Source organism: Oryctolagus cuniculus, chromosome 4 (assembly GCF_051225735.1).
Source record: "Oryctolagus cuniculus isolate XC-2025 breed Fujian yellow rabbit chromosome 4, ASM5122573v1, whole genome shotgun sequence".
NCBI lineage: Eukaryota > Metazoa > Chordata > Mammalia > Lagomorpha > Leporidae > Oryctolagus > Oryctolagus cuniculus.
Window position 1 is genome coordinate 65027100 of NC_142870.1, and position 15975 is coordinate 65043074.

General features: G+C 43.2%; 1 protein-coding gene across 10 annotated transcripts; it reads right to left on the reverse strand.

The window, feature by feature from the left end:
* Nucleotides 1-5497: 5497 nt before the first annotated feature.
* Nucleotides 5498-13416, reverse strand: DPPA4 (developmental pluripotency associated 4). 10 transcript variants are annotated; one of them, XR_016232427.1, is made up of 8 exons: nt 13189-13416; nt 12517-12775; nt 11118-11241; nt 9938-10098; nt 9803-9853; nt 9217-9288; nt 7909-8107; nt 5498-6305 (listed from the first exon to the last, which is right to left on the reverse strand). XR_016232427.1 is itself a non-coding variant. In XM_089330745.1 (8 exons), the coding sequence occupies exons 2-8, from the start codon at nt 12604-12606 to the stop codon at nt 6269-6271; spliced, it is 966 nt and encodes a 321-aa protein (XP_089186871.1). In that variant the 5' UTR covers nt 12607-12720; nt 13189-13416; the 3' UTR covers nt 5498-6268. The 10 variants fall into 10 exon arrangements, 9 of the variants coding, with proteins under 9 accessions (XP_089186871.1, XP_089186870.1, XP_089186873.1 ...); XM_089330745.1 differs by having other exon boundaries at nt 8985-9288; nt 12517-12720; XM_089330744.1 differs by having other exon boundaries at nt 8985-9288; nt 12517-12727.
* Between the last annotated feature and the right edge of the window lie 2559 nt (nt 13417-15975).

Genomic DNA, 15975 nt, shown 5'->3' on the forward strand with positions numbered 1-15975 from the left:
GTTACTGACAGTGAGAGAGAAATGTCTTCCTTCTGCTGATTCACTCCCCAAATGGCTGCAATGGCTGGAGCTGTGCCGATCCTACTCCAGGAGCCAGGTGCTTCTTCCCACTCTCCCATGTGAGTGCAGGGGCCAAAGTCCTTGGGCCATCTTCTACTGCTTTCCCAGGCCACAGCAGAGCTGGATTGGAAGAGGAACAGCCAGGACTAGAACCGGCGCTCATATGGGATGTTGATGCCGCAGGCGGAGGATTAACATACTGGGCCCCGGTGCTGGCCCCAACTCTGACTTTTATATAAATAAATAAATCTTAAAAAAAAAAAAGGTCGATGGTTGCCAGGCTGCAAAAAAAGAAAGGTTTTGGTAACAAGTTAACATATAAAGTGTTTTTATATTTAACATCAATTTTCTTGTGTACTTTGATAAGCATCACTACCAGCTTTCATTTGCAACACGGTTTGTGTCACTGGAAGAATTCTGTGATTGTTGAAGTGAATTGTTATAAATGCAAAGAGATGATAAAATATTAAAAAACATTTTCTAAAAAAATAGGTCGACAGTTCTCATAGTCTGTTATGTATCAGGCTCACATGCAGGGCTTAATAACCTTACATTGCTGGCTCCCATCACCATTGCTTCAGATTCAGAAGGTTTGAGGCAGAGCCCACAATTTTGCATTTCTAGCAAGTTTCAGGTTAATGTGGATCCTGCTGATTCGATGACTACATGAAAACCATTGCCACAGTTTATAAACCACCTATTCTTACATTATAATGAATAGGAAACAAGCAAAATGGTTATCAGAAATGTCATCTTATTTACTGTAGAGACATGGATTGTCCTCTTGTATGCTTCTCAGAAGGTTTTGATAAGAGATGATAGAGAATATAAAAGTGAACAAGAAATGCACACTTGTGGCACAGCAGTTAAAGTAGCGCTTGGGACACCTGCATCTCATATGGGAGGGCCTGGGTCCAAGCCCCGGATCCACTCTAATTTCCGGCTTCCTGTTAATGAACACCCTGAGACAGTACATAGGATCACTGCCACCACTGGGGAGATTTACTCTTGAGTTCCTGGCTCCTGACTTCACTCTCATCCATCTCTGGCTTTGTGGGCATTTGGGGAATAAACTAGCACATGAGAGATCTCTGGTTCTCTGCCTTTCAAATAAATGAAATAAGAAAAAACAAAGTAGGGGGCGGTGTGGTGTTGTGGCTCAGTGGGTTAACACTCTGACCTGAAGCACCGACATCCCATATGGGTGCTGGTTTGAGTCCTGGCTGCTCCAATCCCAATCCAGCTCTCTGCTATGGCCTGGGATAGAAATAGGAGATGGCCTAAGTCCTTGGGCCCCTGCACCCATGTGGGAGACCCGGAAGAAGCTCCTGGCTCCTGACTTCAGATTGGCATAGCTCTAGCCGTTGCGGTCAATTGGGGAGTGAACCATAGGATGGAAGACCTCTCTCTCTCTGCCTCTCCTCTCTGTGTAACTCTGACTTTCAAATAGAGAAATACATCTTGAAAAAAAAAATTTAGAAAATGAACAAGGGGAAATGATAATTTATTGATAAGTATCCACTTGAGGCTCACCCTTTTCTTTACTTTTTGAGTTATCTCACCTTCAATACCTAGGCCATTACTGATGCCTGCCAATCTCACCTCCATTCCCACCACTCACCAGAGCCCAAATGAGCATCTTTCGCCAAAAACAAATGTTTCCTAACTGGTCTCAGAATACACAACATCTGTCCTCTGGCTGTTTCTCTGCATTTGAGGCAAGGAATCTTTTCAAAATACAAATTTGACATTTAAGCCCAGTCCCTTAACTCCTAATGGCTTCCCAATGCTTTTTAAGATAAAGACAAAACAAAAACCTTGCATTGTCTGGGACTCCATTGCTTTCCACTCTTGTTTGATAATCTATGTTCCCTGGCTCTGAACATATTGGCCTTCCAGTTTGCTATTCAGCTCAAATCTCCACAGGCCCTTCCTACAGGCTGTGATGTCCCTTTTCCTCATTGTTTTAAGTTCAATTCATATTCTTCAGTCTAATGTTAGTCCAAGTTTCTCTCAGGGAAATTTTCTATTAGGTGATGGACTCACTTGAGAGAAATAACACCTTCAAGAACTATTTGCCTCCCCATGCCATTCTGGTCTAAATGAAAGATAATGACCAAGTTAGTCCTCATTAAGTCTTCCCATCCCAGTTCCTTCATTTTTGTGTCTCCCCTAGCTTCTTGTTTTCCCTCACTATAGGTAGTTCTATCCTTCAAACAATGTTATCTATCCTACAGATAAGAAATGGCAGTTGAAATAGTGATTGTACTACCATCTTTGGGCTTCATATAAAATAGTGAGGAGAGACAAACATTGCTGCCCAGAAGTAAAATTTGCTGAGGCCAGTTCTGTGGTGCAGTGTTTAACCAACTGCCTGCAGCGCTGGCATCCCACATGGCACTGCGCTCCACTTCCAATCCAGCTCCCTGCTAATGTGTCTGGAAAAGCTTCAGAAGCTGCCCCAGGTGTTTAGGCCTCTGATCCACCAGTTGGAGCCAGTTGGGGCTCCTGACTTCTGCCTGACCTAGACGTAGCCCCAGCTGTTGAGGCCATCTGGGGCATGAACTAGAGGATAGAAAATCTTTCTCTTTGTGTCGTCAGTCTGTCCTACAAATAAACACACAAATCTGTTTAGAAACATGAATTGTTTTTTTCATTCTAAACCTTTCATTCATTCGTTGTATAAGTATTCATTATGTACCAGCTATGCTTAACCATGCCAAACATGGGGTTTTTTAAAGATATATTGGAAACCAGAGTGTCCAAGAGGGATAAAATATCATGTTTCAAAAATGATCTTTTCACATATGAAAATATCTTTGCAAGTTTTACTTATAACCTTTTTTTTTTTTAAATATTTACTATAGAGGTGAGGCGCAGAGAGAGAGAGAGATAGGTCTTTCATTCACTGGTTCACTCCCTAAATGTCCGCAACAAGACTGGGCCCATTGAATGCTAACAGCCAGAAGTTTCTGCCAGGACTCCCACTTGGTGCAGGGGCCCAAACACTTGGGACATTTTCTACTGCTTTCTCAGGTACATTAGCAGGGAGTTGGATCAGAAGTGGAACTGCTGGCACTTGAACCAGCACCCATATGGGATGCTGGAGTCGCAGGCAGGCAGAGGCTTAACTTGCTGCACTACAACACCGACACCTCAAATTTTTTTTATTAAGATTTATTTTATTTATTTGAAAGACAGAGATACAGAAAGAGGTAGAGACAGAGAGAGAGGTCTTTCATCTGCTGGTTCATTCCCCAGATGGTCGCAACAGCCGGAGCTGCGACGATCCAAAGCCAGGAGCCAGGAGCTTCTTCCAGGTCTCTCACACAGGTGCAGGGGCCCAAGGACTTGGGTCATCTTCTAGTGCATTCCCAGGCCACAGCAGAGAGCTCAATCCGAAGAGGAGCAGCTGGGACTAGAACTGGTGCTCATATGGGATGCGGTGCTTCAGGCCAGGGCTTTAACCTGCTGTGCCACAGCACTGGCTTCCCTCAAATTAATGTTTTACAAAGTTCTTGATTATGATAATTATTGGGGTTATATAGAACTATGTATATATTACAAATATTACAAAAAAAAAAAAACCCAACTAGCTAATTAGATACAGAATAAACACATGTGTAACAACATTTAGGTTTGAATATTCTAAGGGGCCAGTGCTGTGGCATAGTGGGTAAACCTGCCACCTGCAGTACTGGCATCCCAAATGGGCTCTGGTTCGAGATCTGGCTTGCTCCACTTCTTTAAAAGATACACACATCTTAAGTGCATAGCTCTGTGATTTTTACATATAGATATGCTCAAGAAACTACTACCCAAACAAGGCTCACTTCATAATGTGAGTATATTAGGAGTAGACAAATTGTCTTAATGGTGAAGCATAATTTATTTTGTAAAGATATGCTTATTAGAAATGGGGAAAAGAGTACATCTGAGTATTAAGGTTACTTAATGACTGTAGAGAGATAGTTAGTGTCATCAGGACCTATTGCTTCCCTGTGATTAGACTCACATGACCAGTGATGTTTGTTTGACTTCCCGTTGCATCATGCCAAACACATTTCAATGTTTACCGTTCCTTCTGGTACTAGGTATACATAATTAAGATGCCAAATTTCAACTTTTATCTGTAAGCTCTAACTTGTTAACATACAGAAATTTATATGGAACATTTTTTGGTAAATTAACGCCACTGTAATAAATTGGAATTTAAAAATGTCCCTTTATCCCTCCTCAGGAGATGTGTCACATCCACCTTTGATTCCTGTCAAGGAGTTCACTGTTTTTCTTTTTTACAGACCCTTTTGCCTCTACCAATGATATCTTGCTAAACCTGTCTTCAGCTCAGTTACTTTAGAATCTGCTCATGGAGTCTTCCATTCCTTTCTGGAACCAAGGAAAATTTGAAGTTCTGGCTCCAGATTTCTATTGTTCCTATTATATTTCACATGTTGTTCACACCACACATAGCTGTGGGCCCAGACCTATCTGCATGGTTGTGACTTTAGCATTCAGATGGGGAATGAATGCAGATCTTCTCTGGGCTCCCCCACAGCAGCTCAATCATCATACCCTATCCTCCCTCTGCCATGGAACTCATCTGGGGCAAAAGTAATCGAATCCAATTATTTGGGGGTGGGCATTGTAGCATAGCAGGTGAAGCTGCTGCATGTGACGCCAGCATCCCACATGGGCACTGGCTAGAGTCTCGGATGCTTCACTCCTGTCCCACCTCCCTGCTAATGGCCTGGAAAAGCAGCAGAAGGTAGCCCAAGTGCTTGAGCTGCTGCAACCACGAGACCCACAGAGGCTCCTAACTTCTGGTTTTATTTATTTATTTGAAGACAGAGTTACGTGGAGAGGGGGGCTGCGGAGAGAGACCTTCCATCCTCTGGTTCACTTTCCAGATGGCTAAAACAGCCAGAGCTGGGGCATCCTGAAGCCAGGAACCAGGAGTTTCTTCTGGGTCTCCTACATGGGTGCAGGAGCCCAAGTACTTGAGCCATCATCCACTGTTTTCCCAGGTTCATTGTCAGGGAGCTGGATCAGAAGTGGAGCAGCCAGGACTTGAACCAATGCCCATATGCGACACTGGTGCTGTTAAGTAGTAGCTTTACCAGCTATGCCACAGTGCTGGCCCCAAATAATAAATAAATCCTTTTTAAAAAATAGATTTAATTATTTGTCTCTCTTCCTTCTGAAAGTATTCTGGGAGCACAGGAGGGAGAGGAGGAGTGGGGTCTGGAGAAAGAACACATCACATTAGCAGAATCAAGCAGCAGGGAACATTAGTAAATGACCTTGGGTATAACCAGACAACATAGCAGAACACGAGCTTTCTCCCCAAATGATGCATAATCCCTCAGAGAGCAAAGAAACTCGTTAGTCATGTTAACATGTATGAAATAATTCTGAATGCCAGGATGCACAGTGGCCATTGTTTACTGTCATCATACCTGACACATAGTAGGAAGTTGGCAGGTGAAAGCTAGAAAGAGATCTCTGTCCTGATCCTGACTCAGTTCTTTTGGCTCTTCTGTCACCACTTGGCCCCTGTCTGTTCTAGGCACTATTGCTCACACAAAGAGAGGGTGAAAGGGCTGAAGGGGATAAACAATACTGTGAAACAAAACAGAATCTACAAGCTGGATTTAGTTTTCTAATGGAAAGCAGTTGAGTAACGCTGCATGCTAACCCAGACAATATGACGCATGATCTCAGTAGGCAGAATTACGAAGAGGCAACAGGTTGAGCTCAAGAGCCTATATGCTCTCGTGGACTATTTGCTGAATGGACAGGAAACCACTGCTTCAGCTATGAACTTCCTTTGCTGGTGACAGAGAAAAGAACCACAAGATGGGAGACCCCACAGGCCTGTTTGGAGTACACAAACACAAACGGACACAGTCTTGTCTTCCCATGATAGGAAGTGCAGGATGATCTCCGGGTGCTTGATGCTCACAACCATCACAATGGACTCAGAGATGCCCTTGTTGAGGGTGTTGGTGGCCCAAGAGGTACCTTTGCAAAGTTGCTTGTAGTGACGTGACCAGTAGTTCTTGAAGAGGTAGGTCTGTGAGGGGATGGGCCTTGAATTTACATCATCAGTCATGGCTATGGTTCCGCAGGCTCCCTACTCCTCAAGAACTTAGATGATGTCAAAGAAGGAAGCAGAAGCTGTAAATGTCCTTTAAATCCTGATATTCTAGTCCCATTGAAGGCTTTTTGATAAGATTTTATTCCTAGAAAGCAAACAAAATGTCTGTTTTTAAAAAAATGGGGACCAAGAAGAATGATCAAGTTGTATTCTTGGAAGAAACCCATGGTTTAGATAGAAGCAAGTTCATGTGTTCCATAGCACACTGGGTGACTGTCGTTCATAGCAGTATTCATATGAAGACTGGCCAGGCAAATCAAGCCTTTAACTGTATAGGCAAGGGCCCAAAGACGATTTTTGTTATTTGCCTAGTGGCCCATGGAGGTTATTATTCAAAGTGACCTCAGTTCTATTGAACTTGCTTGGTATGCAGACTCTCAAGAGAACTGCAGCAGGGCAGGGCAGCCAAACTGGAGGAAAGACAAGCACACATTCACACAGTTGCCTCTGTGGGAGAAGGTAACTGTCAGATGCTGCCTCTCTTTCTCCAGGGACTGATGGAGAAGTCTAGACTAAGAGGGCACATTTACTTCTGGTTTCTCTTCTCTGTCAGCTGCCCTGAACCTCTAGTGTTCAGTAATCTGGAAACTAAAGTTGAGCCAACAGGTTGGCATGAAGCCCAGGATGGTTCCTGGACAAGTAAAGCAAGGTGGGGAGACAAGCCCTCTTCAGAGGGAGTCTGTTTTCTGTCGTTTCTCCATAGGTCTCTCATCCAAGTCACGCCCAAGGGCATAGTTAGTTTCTTACCTTCTGTACCACAAATGAATACAAAATCCCCTTTAGGAATCCTTTTGAGCATGTGGAGTGGGGCATGGGCATTGAGGCACAGCGGGCTAAGCCACTGCCTGTGATGCTGGTATCCCAGGTGGACACTGGTTTGTGTCCTGGGTGTTACATTTCCAATCAAGTTCCCTACTAACGGCCTGGGAAAGCAGCAGAAGATGGTTAAGTCCTTGGGGAGGAACCTCCTGGCTCTCCTTCTCTTTCTGTAACTGCCTTACAAATAATAAAACTTAAAAAAGAAAAAAATCTTTCAATGATCTATTACCCAGGGATAAAGAGCTGCCTGACTTCAAATTCCTTATCCCTTTCTCTACTCCTGGAAAAATGCTTCAAAATTTTCATATAAAAAAATAAAAAAATTTACTTACACATTTTTTATTAAAACCCTGTACAGATTTCTTTAATTAGTTCTTTGTAAAACTAAATATAAGGGCCTTCTGGAAAAAGACAGATACCTTCTTTACAGGCATATAAAAAATGTGATAACAGACAAAGTAGTGTACACAGTACTATGTAATGCATATATCAAATACAATACAATGTCTGCTCCTCTAGAATCATTTTCCAGGAATCTAAACGCCTTAGCTTTCACACATAAATGCTCTTTTTCTAGATGATAAGCTTACTTGAAAAATAATTTTCTTCAAATTTTTTTCTTGAGAAATTTAAAATTTTTTTTTTTTTTTAGTTTTTAAGATTCAATACAGTTCATAGAAACAAATCTAAGAATATAATGTTCCTTTTCTCCTTCTTTCCCTGCCATTCTCTCTCTCTCATCTTCTCCCATTCCCCCTTCTCTTTCAGTTTTGAGATAACATATCTTTATCTTCCAACTCTTTCTAGACAACTTAGGCTTGAAATACACAGCTAAGTAATATTAATTAAGAAAAGCAACAAGTAATTACCTGTGGACACACTCGGGGCACAGCATATTGTCCTCCAGGTATGGGGGTGGGAAATTACTTGCAGGAAGCAAGAAGAGTGCACTCACTCTTCCTTTTTTCTTCTCAGGAACCCAGGCTTGTCCTGCATGAAACTGCAGCTGAACCCAACCATGTGTGTTTGCAGGGAGACTTTTCCCATGGACCACACACCATCTGTCACCTGGGGAAAGGAAGATATTAAGTATGAACACATCAGGACCACCTGTTCACGCTCAAGACTGCATTATGGCCTATCACTCTGTATTCTACTGGATTTCTTAAATGCCAGCTGCAAGACATGAACCTATGAACCCCTCCCCACCTTCTCCTGTACCTTTATGCAAAACAGTTCCTCCCGAAACCTTAACAAGAACAAAAAAATCTAATTGGAAGAGGTTTAGTGCTGGTGGGCAAATGATAGACTAACTTAGAGCGATCTGGGAAGGACTGCGTGAAATAGGTCAAGCAGTTTATAGACATCTTTCATTGTACTTCCTCTAGGTCTTAACAATAGGAAGTTTATGGGGCCAGCACGGTGGTTAAGCTGCAGCTTGCAATGCCAGCATCCTGTATCAGAGTGCCAGTTTCAGTCCCAGTTGCTCTGCTTCTGATCAAGCTCCCTGCTAATGCTTGGGTAAGCAGCTGAGGATGGCCCAAATATTTTGGCCCCTGCCACCCACATGGGAGACCTGGATGGAGTTCCTGGCTTCTGCTTGGACCAGCCATGGCAGATTCTCTCTGTCACTCTGCCTTTCAAAGAAATAAAATTAATAAATCTTTACAAATAAAAAGTTTATATTAATTCAGTTTATAGTGAGCAAACTGAGGACTGTTTCAAAAGTTTGTTAATGTTACTCATGTAACAGACACCAGAAGATTCAGAGGATTTCAGACATTCTAGACTCGCTTTTAAATTCACTAAAGGAGGGGAAAGAAATGAAGCCAAACAGCTACTATCCTCTTTTTGTGCCACCGATAACTTAGAGCATAGTTTTCAGTGTGGTCCCCCAACCAGCATCCTCAGTATTGCCCGGGAAGTTGTCAGGTCTCGGGCTTACCGGAGGCCTCTGGGGGTGTTTCCACTGCCTTCCTCTTCCCAGCACCAGCGACAATTCTGGCCCAAGAGGCCAGCACAGCCTCTGGGGCAGAAGTTGTCACCTCAACTGTATTCACGTCCTCCAGGAGCACAGGTACGCCCTCCTGGAGTGGAGGAGCCACTTCAGGGGGGTCGGTCCCCGCGGAACACACTGTTTTCTTAGCACTTTCCTGGGATGTTTCCTCTTTGCCCACCTTTGATTTTATTTGTAAGGATGTTTTGATCTTGACCTCCTTTGCTGTGCTGGGAATAGCCTGTAAACAAGGCTAAAGAATAAAGTGCTATTAGAAGCGTGGCCTCTTAGGTGGGAAGAAGCTGGTCAAAGGTAAAATAGGTTAGATAGGAGAAGTTAAGTTAAAGAGATCTATTACAACATGGTGACTATAGCTAATAATAAGGCACTGAATTTTTGAAAATTGTTAATATTAGATTTACATGTTCTCGACAGAAAAAAAGAATGTCAGGCAATGCATATTAATTAGCTTGATTTAGTCATTCTACAGTGTACACATAAGTTGCGTGCAATAAATATACAAAATTTTTATTATCAATTTAAAAAGCCTGACTTCATTTTTATTACTATTTGTAGCAATGATAAAAATGGATATGAGAATATTGTTCTTCCTTAAAACTAGGAGTGGAGAGGGAGGAAAGGACTAAGACAGTTTTTCTCACTCTTTGGTGCTAAAATTAGCAATCAAGAGAAGAACTGAACCTTTTACTTTTCAATGCTCCAAAAAAAGAGAGAGAGAGAGAGAGAGAGAGAGAAAAGGCACTTACCTTCTGGTGTGGGTAAGCATATTCACATAGTCGCTTATACAGATCTATTTTCTAAAAGAGAATAATGAGTTAGTACTGAAAGCAGTGTTCCTACTCCTTTTCCCAGTGCCATGGTCTCACATGCTGGAAACTCACCGGGCCTTTAGTGCTTAACCTCAGCTTTTGACCCCAGGCCCGCAAAATGTCTCTGTGAACCAGGTCGATGGGTGGCAGATCTACAGGTAACGGAGGAATTGGTACCTTCTTCCGAGGTTTTGGGTTGCCATCACACTGTCCCCTTTCCTTAGGACAGGCAACTGAGGGAAAATGGTATAAAATTAACAGATTTTCTGTAGTTACAATCACTTTTAGTTCTCATGCTCCAATCCCCTAATGTACAGTTAAATTACTTGCCAAAGACCAGATAGCTTCCATGGGACAGAACTTCAAACCTAGGACCTGGCACCTCCAGATGCCAGCTTTACTTCAAAAGCTTCCCACTGCTCCCATTTGCTCCTCTGTGGACTGCCCAGTCCAGAGAATTCAGGTGGCTGCACTATACATTGCACTTCCATTCCAGGAGAATGACTTAAGTGTTAAGACTTTGAGTTCATAAACTCAGTAGTTACACATACAACCACAAACACTCGTAAATCTGCCAGCTGCCTCAGTCATGGCAGCACCCAGGTGGTTCTGAATTTTTTTTTTTAAGATTTTATTTGGTGTTAAATTTTATGAGGGGACTTCGCTGTTCTTAGACTTATGCAGCTTCCTGCAAATGTGGGAAAACAGTGGATCATGGCCCAAGTAGCTGGGCCCCTGGCACCCTTGTGGGAATCATGGGTAGAGTTCCAAGCTCCTTGTTTCAGTCTGCTCCAGCCCTGCCATTGTGACCATTTGGGGAGTAAATCACTAAACGGAAGATCTCTCTTCCCTCCCTCTCGCTGTAACTCTACCTTTCAAATAAATAAAATAAATCTTAAAAAAAAGAAAAGAAAAGAAAAAGGAAGAAAAAACAATGATTAAGCAAATTAAAGGAAAAAAAAAAAAAGAATGGATTTCAAACTGTCCCCCACACCTGAGAGTCTTAACTCCAAGCAGCAAGTTAAGGCAAATGATTATCAGAACCAAATGTGATGTGGGAATCTGAATGTAGAAACAGATCAGTTAAAGGCGGCCACAAGGCTTCAGTGAAGTGCAATTTTACATAGGCTTCAAAGGAAATCTCAGATTTGCAGGATTCAGGGGGCAAATTTCTTTCCTGCCTCTTCCATACATTCAGAAAAAATCCTCAGGTTTCTGAGGAAATGAGACCTGAGATTTGTAAACCTCTTACCTTTATCATCTTTCATAGATCTTTTTCGTTTGTTCCCCTCCTTTTCTGATGTTCTTGGTAAAGATGTGCTTGGTTGAGTTAAGGCCCACTGTTCTTCTTCCCTCGACCATCCTGTGGCGGTTCTCTGGGGATACAGAAGCTAGTCAGCAATTTCTTTGAGTTCAAACTAGAAGATAGCATACCTGCCCTAATACAACTCGCTGCTGAGGCACCAAGACAGTCACTGCACTGGGCTGTTGGGATGGATTCCCCTCTAGGGATCATCTTAATAACAGCTCCATTCATAAGATGGAAACAATGATGGGGAAATAGAAGGAAGCCAGTTTGAAAGTACAGGAGAACATTCAGATAAAAACGAAAGAAGCAGAAGAAAACAGGCTCAGTCCTGGGGGAAGAAGCCCTTACATCATCACTGTCTACATCCATCACCCCTCACGTGGAATTGCGCCCCCATTCCTTCATTCTTGACTATTTTCTAATAAATTATTTTCTCATATGGAAACCAGAGTTATGCTATGGAAAACTTCACCAGCTGATTGCTCTTAGGATTAATCTTAGTGAAGATAAATAAATGTCTTGAACATAATCTATCGGCCGGCCTCTTATCCTACCCCCATCTGAAGCTGCTGTTTCCCAAGCTCTCATTATAGAATTCTTGAGTTATCACTGTAACCTGAAGTTACATCCCTCAGCTCCTGCTCCCACTTCTATTTACATTCTTAAATCTTACTCCTCTTTCAGAGTCTCACTTTTAGTATCATTTCATTAAGAACCCTTTCTAGTCCTTCCAGACTAAATCACCTACAGGTCACCTCATTCCCTCCACTTGTCAAAAAAACATTTTATATTTGCTTGTATAATTTGATCAATGCCTGTGATTCCATTTGATTGTAGGCACAAAGGTAGGCTTCCCCTTTCATCATAGGCATTCAATAAATATTGGTTAACCGAATTAAAAATAACAAACAAGCAGTGGGAATAAAGCTGTTCCATACAAAGATACATGCCCCGGGCATTTGGCTGCACAGACTCCTCAGAGTCATTTGTTTAATCCTCCTAACAATCTTGCAACCACTTTATCTTTCAGTTGCCAGCAGCTGAGACCCAGAGGTTACACAATTAAGGACACAAAAGTTAAGGACACATTTGGGGGTAGGGGGTGGAAGGGAGCATTATATTCTTAGAATTGTATCTATGAACTGTATTGCATCTGGTTAATTAATTTTTTAAAAGAAAAGCACGTTAGAGATAATTTAACGCCTAGGTAAATTTGTTCCTAAACCTGAATCCTTTTCTATCACCCTCAAAGTAGGAGTACAGGACAAATTTACATTTGCATGGCACTTTTACATCTCTATAGCAGTTTTACATCTGTATTCTAGTTGCATATTTGCATTACCTTTACTCCGAGCACTCTCTTTAGGGCACACAAAAGTCTTAAATTGAGAAGGCTAAAAATGACCTGGTTCCGGAAAGGGGCTTTGAGCATGCTCAGCTGTTTGGGTCACCGCGGCTCAGCGCCTCCGGAACAGGTCTCTAGGCCTCTCCTCCTTCATTGCCTCACGGCCCGAGAGCAGGTCTCACGGCGGAGCGTTCCGCAGGTCTAAGGACTCCGGGAACAGGAGAGGAATTCAGACCCAGCGCCTTTGCGTTCAGATCTGTGTTTACCCAAAGAAAATGAAGGCGGTTTGTCCCTTCCCAGACTCTGAAATTTTTCCCTTCACCGCCCCTTTCCTCCAATTGCCATCTCCTTCCAGCCACAGATTCTTCTCTGACAAGATAAGGTATCTCTTCAAAAATCAAAGAGGAATCCTCATTTCTTATTTGTCTCCTTGCTCCAGTATTGTAGGGTGTAAATATATCCAAGGATTTACATTTTTCTTTCTTAGGTATGAGGAGAAAATTCTAAGGCACATTGTTTCATTGTTTTCTTGTCAAGAGATCATGAGAGCTCAAAAGGGGAGAGAAACGGGAGGAGACCCACAAGCACAAGAAACAAACCCATTAACACTACACTTGATCTTAGTCAAAAAGCCGAGAAGCGATACAAACCCACCAAAACTCAACTTACCTCCTTGCCTCTAGAATTCTCCATACTTGGAAGACAAATGAAGTTGATAAAAAGAAAGGTCTTTTCACTTCCACGATGGTCCCTAGCCTAAGAGTGCTCTTCAGAGAGTCTCCGCCCACTTCCTGTTACCAAAGGTGCTCTTCTTTCTCCCTTCCCCTCTGTCCCCTCCTCCCTCACCATTTGTGAATGTTAAATCGTGTATTTGCTTATTCATGAGGTGATTAGCGCATAGTTGAATTACAAATGCCATTCCGGACCCTTTTCGGTCAACATTTAACTTTAATACAAGGTGTGCTTAACAAGACATTGGGAAGCTGAAAAATTCTTCAAGGTAACTCTAAGGGGGAAAAAAAAAAAAAACCTGCTAGAGACTCCTGAAGAGAAGGTGACCAGGGATTTGACAAGGGAATTGTGGAAAAAATAGAGTGCAGGGGCCAGACCAGCTGCCTGAAGCAAGCTAAACTTCTTGTACCACTTACATTTTCTTTTCCTTTTTTTTTTTTTTTTTTTTTTTAAAGTTTATCTATATTCGTCTGCAAGAAAGGCAGAGTTGGGGCTGGGGTTGTGCAGTAAGCTAGGCTGTTGTCTGAAAGGCTGACATCCAAATGAGTGCTGGTTTGTGTCCCAGCTGCTTCCTGTCCAGTTCCCTGCTAATGCTTCTTGGAAAGCTGTGGGAGATTGCCCAGGCCTCTGACACCCACTTGGAAGACTCAGATGGAGCCCTGGACTTCTGACTTCAGCCTGGACCAGCCATTTAAGGAGTGAACCAGTGGATGGAAGAGCTCTCTTCCGCTCCCTCTCTCTTTCCCCAATCTGATCCCCTCTCTCTGTAATTCTGCCTTTCAAATAAATAAATAAATAAATAAATAAATATATTTTAAAAAGAAATGCAGATAGGCAGAGAGAGACATCTTCTGTAAGCTGGTTCACATCCCAAATGCCGGCAACAGCCAGGAGCCAGGAACTCCGTCCAGGTCTTCCACACGGGTACCGGAACCCCAGGACTTGAGCCATCTGCTGCTCCCAGAATGTATTGACAGGAAGCTGACTGGGAAATAGAACATCAGGAACTGGGGCCAGCACTGTGGCGTAGTGGGTTAATGCCCTGGCCTGAAGCACTGGCATCCCATATGAGTGTTGGTTTGAGACTCAGCTGCTCCACTTCCCATCCAGCTTTCTGCTATGGCCAGAGAAAGCAGTGGAAGATGGCCCAAGTCTTTGGGCCTCTGCACCCATGTGGGTGACCTGGAAGAAGCTCCTGACTCCTGGCTTCGGATGAGGAAAAAAAATCAGGAACTCAAGCAGGTAATGGGATATGGGTTTCCCAAGTGACCTTGTTTTTAAAGATTTATTTATTTTACTCAAAAGTCACAGTTACACATAGAGAGGAGAGGCACAGAGAGAGAGAGAGAGAGAGAGGTCTTCCATCCAATGCTTCACTCCCCAGGTGGCTGCAAGGACCGGAGCTGCACTGATTCGAAGCCAGGAGCCAGGAGCCAGGAGCCAGGAGCCAGGAGCCAGGAGCTTTTCCGGGTCTCCACACAGGTGCAGTGGCCCCCCTCCACTGCTTTCCCAGGCCACAGCAGAGAGCTGGATCAGAAGTGGAGCAGCCGGGACTGCAGGCAGGAGCTTTACCTGCTCTGCCACAGCACAAGCCCCGGTTTTGCTTTTTTTAAAAGTCTATCCAGTGTTTTTTGTGTATCAAATTCCAGGTTTAAAAGATGTTGGTTAGGATTCCTATGTCTCATATTGGGAACCTCTGAGTTCAGTACCTGGTTCAACTCCTGATTAAAGTTAGTGCAGACCTCTGGAGGCATCATCACAGGGTGGCCCAAGTGATTGCATTCCTCCCATTCACATGTGAGACCAGCATTGAAATCCTGGCTCTGGGCTTCAGGGCCCCAGTTGTTGTGGGCCTTAGGAGAGTGAACCAGAAAGTAGGAGCACTGTCTTTTCTGCATTTCTCTCTCCTTGTCTCTTGGTCCCTTAAATAAATGGAAATAAAACACAATAAAATTCTCAACCATTATTGTTCCCCATTTTATAGATGACAAAAGTTGGATCAAACCTTATTGTTGACTTGTTTGATATCACAGTCAGCCCTTAGCCTACTGATTCCCCCAAATCAGTTCAAAATTCTCTCTTTAAACATAGGGTACGCATTGGGTGCAGCAGTTTAGACACAGTGTGGGATGTCTGTATCCACATTAATACACACAGGTTTGAATCCTCGCTGTGCTTCTGATTCCAGCTTCCTACTAATGCTCACTTTGGGAGGCAGCCTATTTGGGCCATTTTCCACTGCTTTTCCAGGAGCATTAGCAGGGAGCAGGATCAGAAGTGGAATAGCCGGGACTCAGAGCAGTGTCCATAAGGGATGCTGGCACTGCAGATGGCATCTTAATCTACTACGCCACAGCACTGGCTCCTCTGTGTCTATTTTTCAAATAAATGGAAAACAGAGGCCGGCATTGTGGCATAGTAAGCTAAGATTCCACCTGTGGCACCAGCATCCTATATGGGCACCAATTAGAGTCCTGGCTGCTCCGCTTCCAATGCAGCTCTCTGCTATGGACTGGGAAACCAATGGAAGATGGCCCAAGTGCTTAGGCCCCTGCACCCACATGAGAGACCTGGAGGAAGCTCCTGGCTTTGGATCAGCCCAGCTCCAGACATTATGGCCATTTAGGGAGCAAAAGAGCAGATGGAAAACCTTTCTCTCTGTCTCCCTCTCTCTATTGTAACTCTACCTCTCAAATAAATAAATAAAATATTTAAATTTTTTAA

Bases quoted from the DNA above. Each gene is read 5' to 3' on its own strand.
- DPPA4 (XM_089330745.1), bottom strand. From the start codon at position 12,606: ATGCTCAAAGCCCCTTTCCGGAACCAGGTCATTTTTAGCCTTCTCAAT. The intron at 9,289-9,802 runs GTAAGTGCCTTT...TTTATTCTTTAG, and splicing joins ATGCTTACCCACACCAGAAG to CCTTGTTTACAGGCTATTCC. The intron at 8,108-8,984 runs GTAAGCCCGAGA...TCCTTTCCCCAG, and splicing joins AACACCCCCAGAGGCCTCCG to GTGACAGATGGTGTGTGGTC.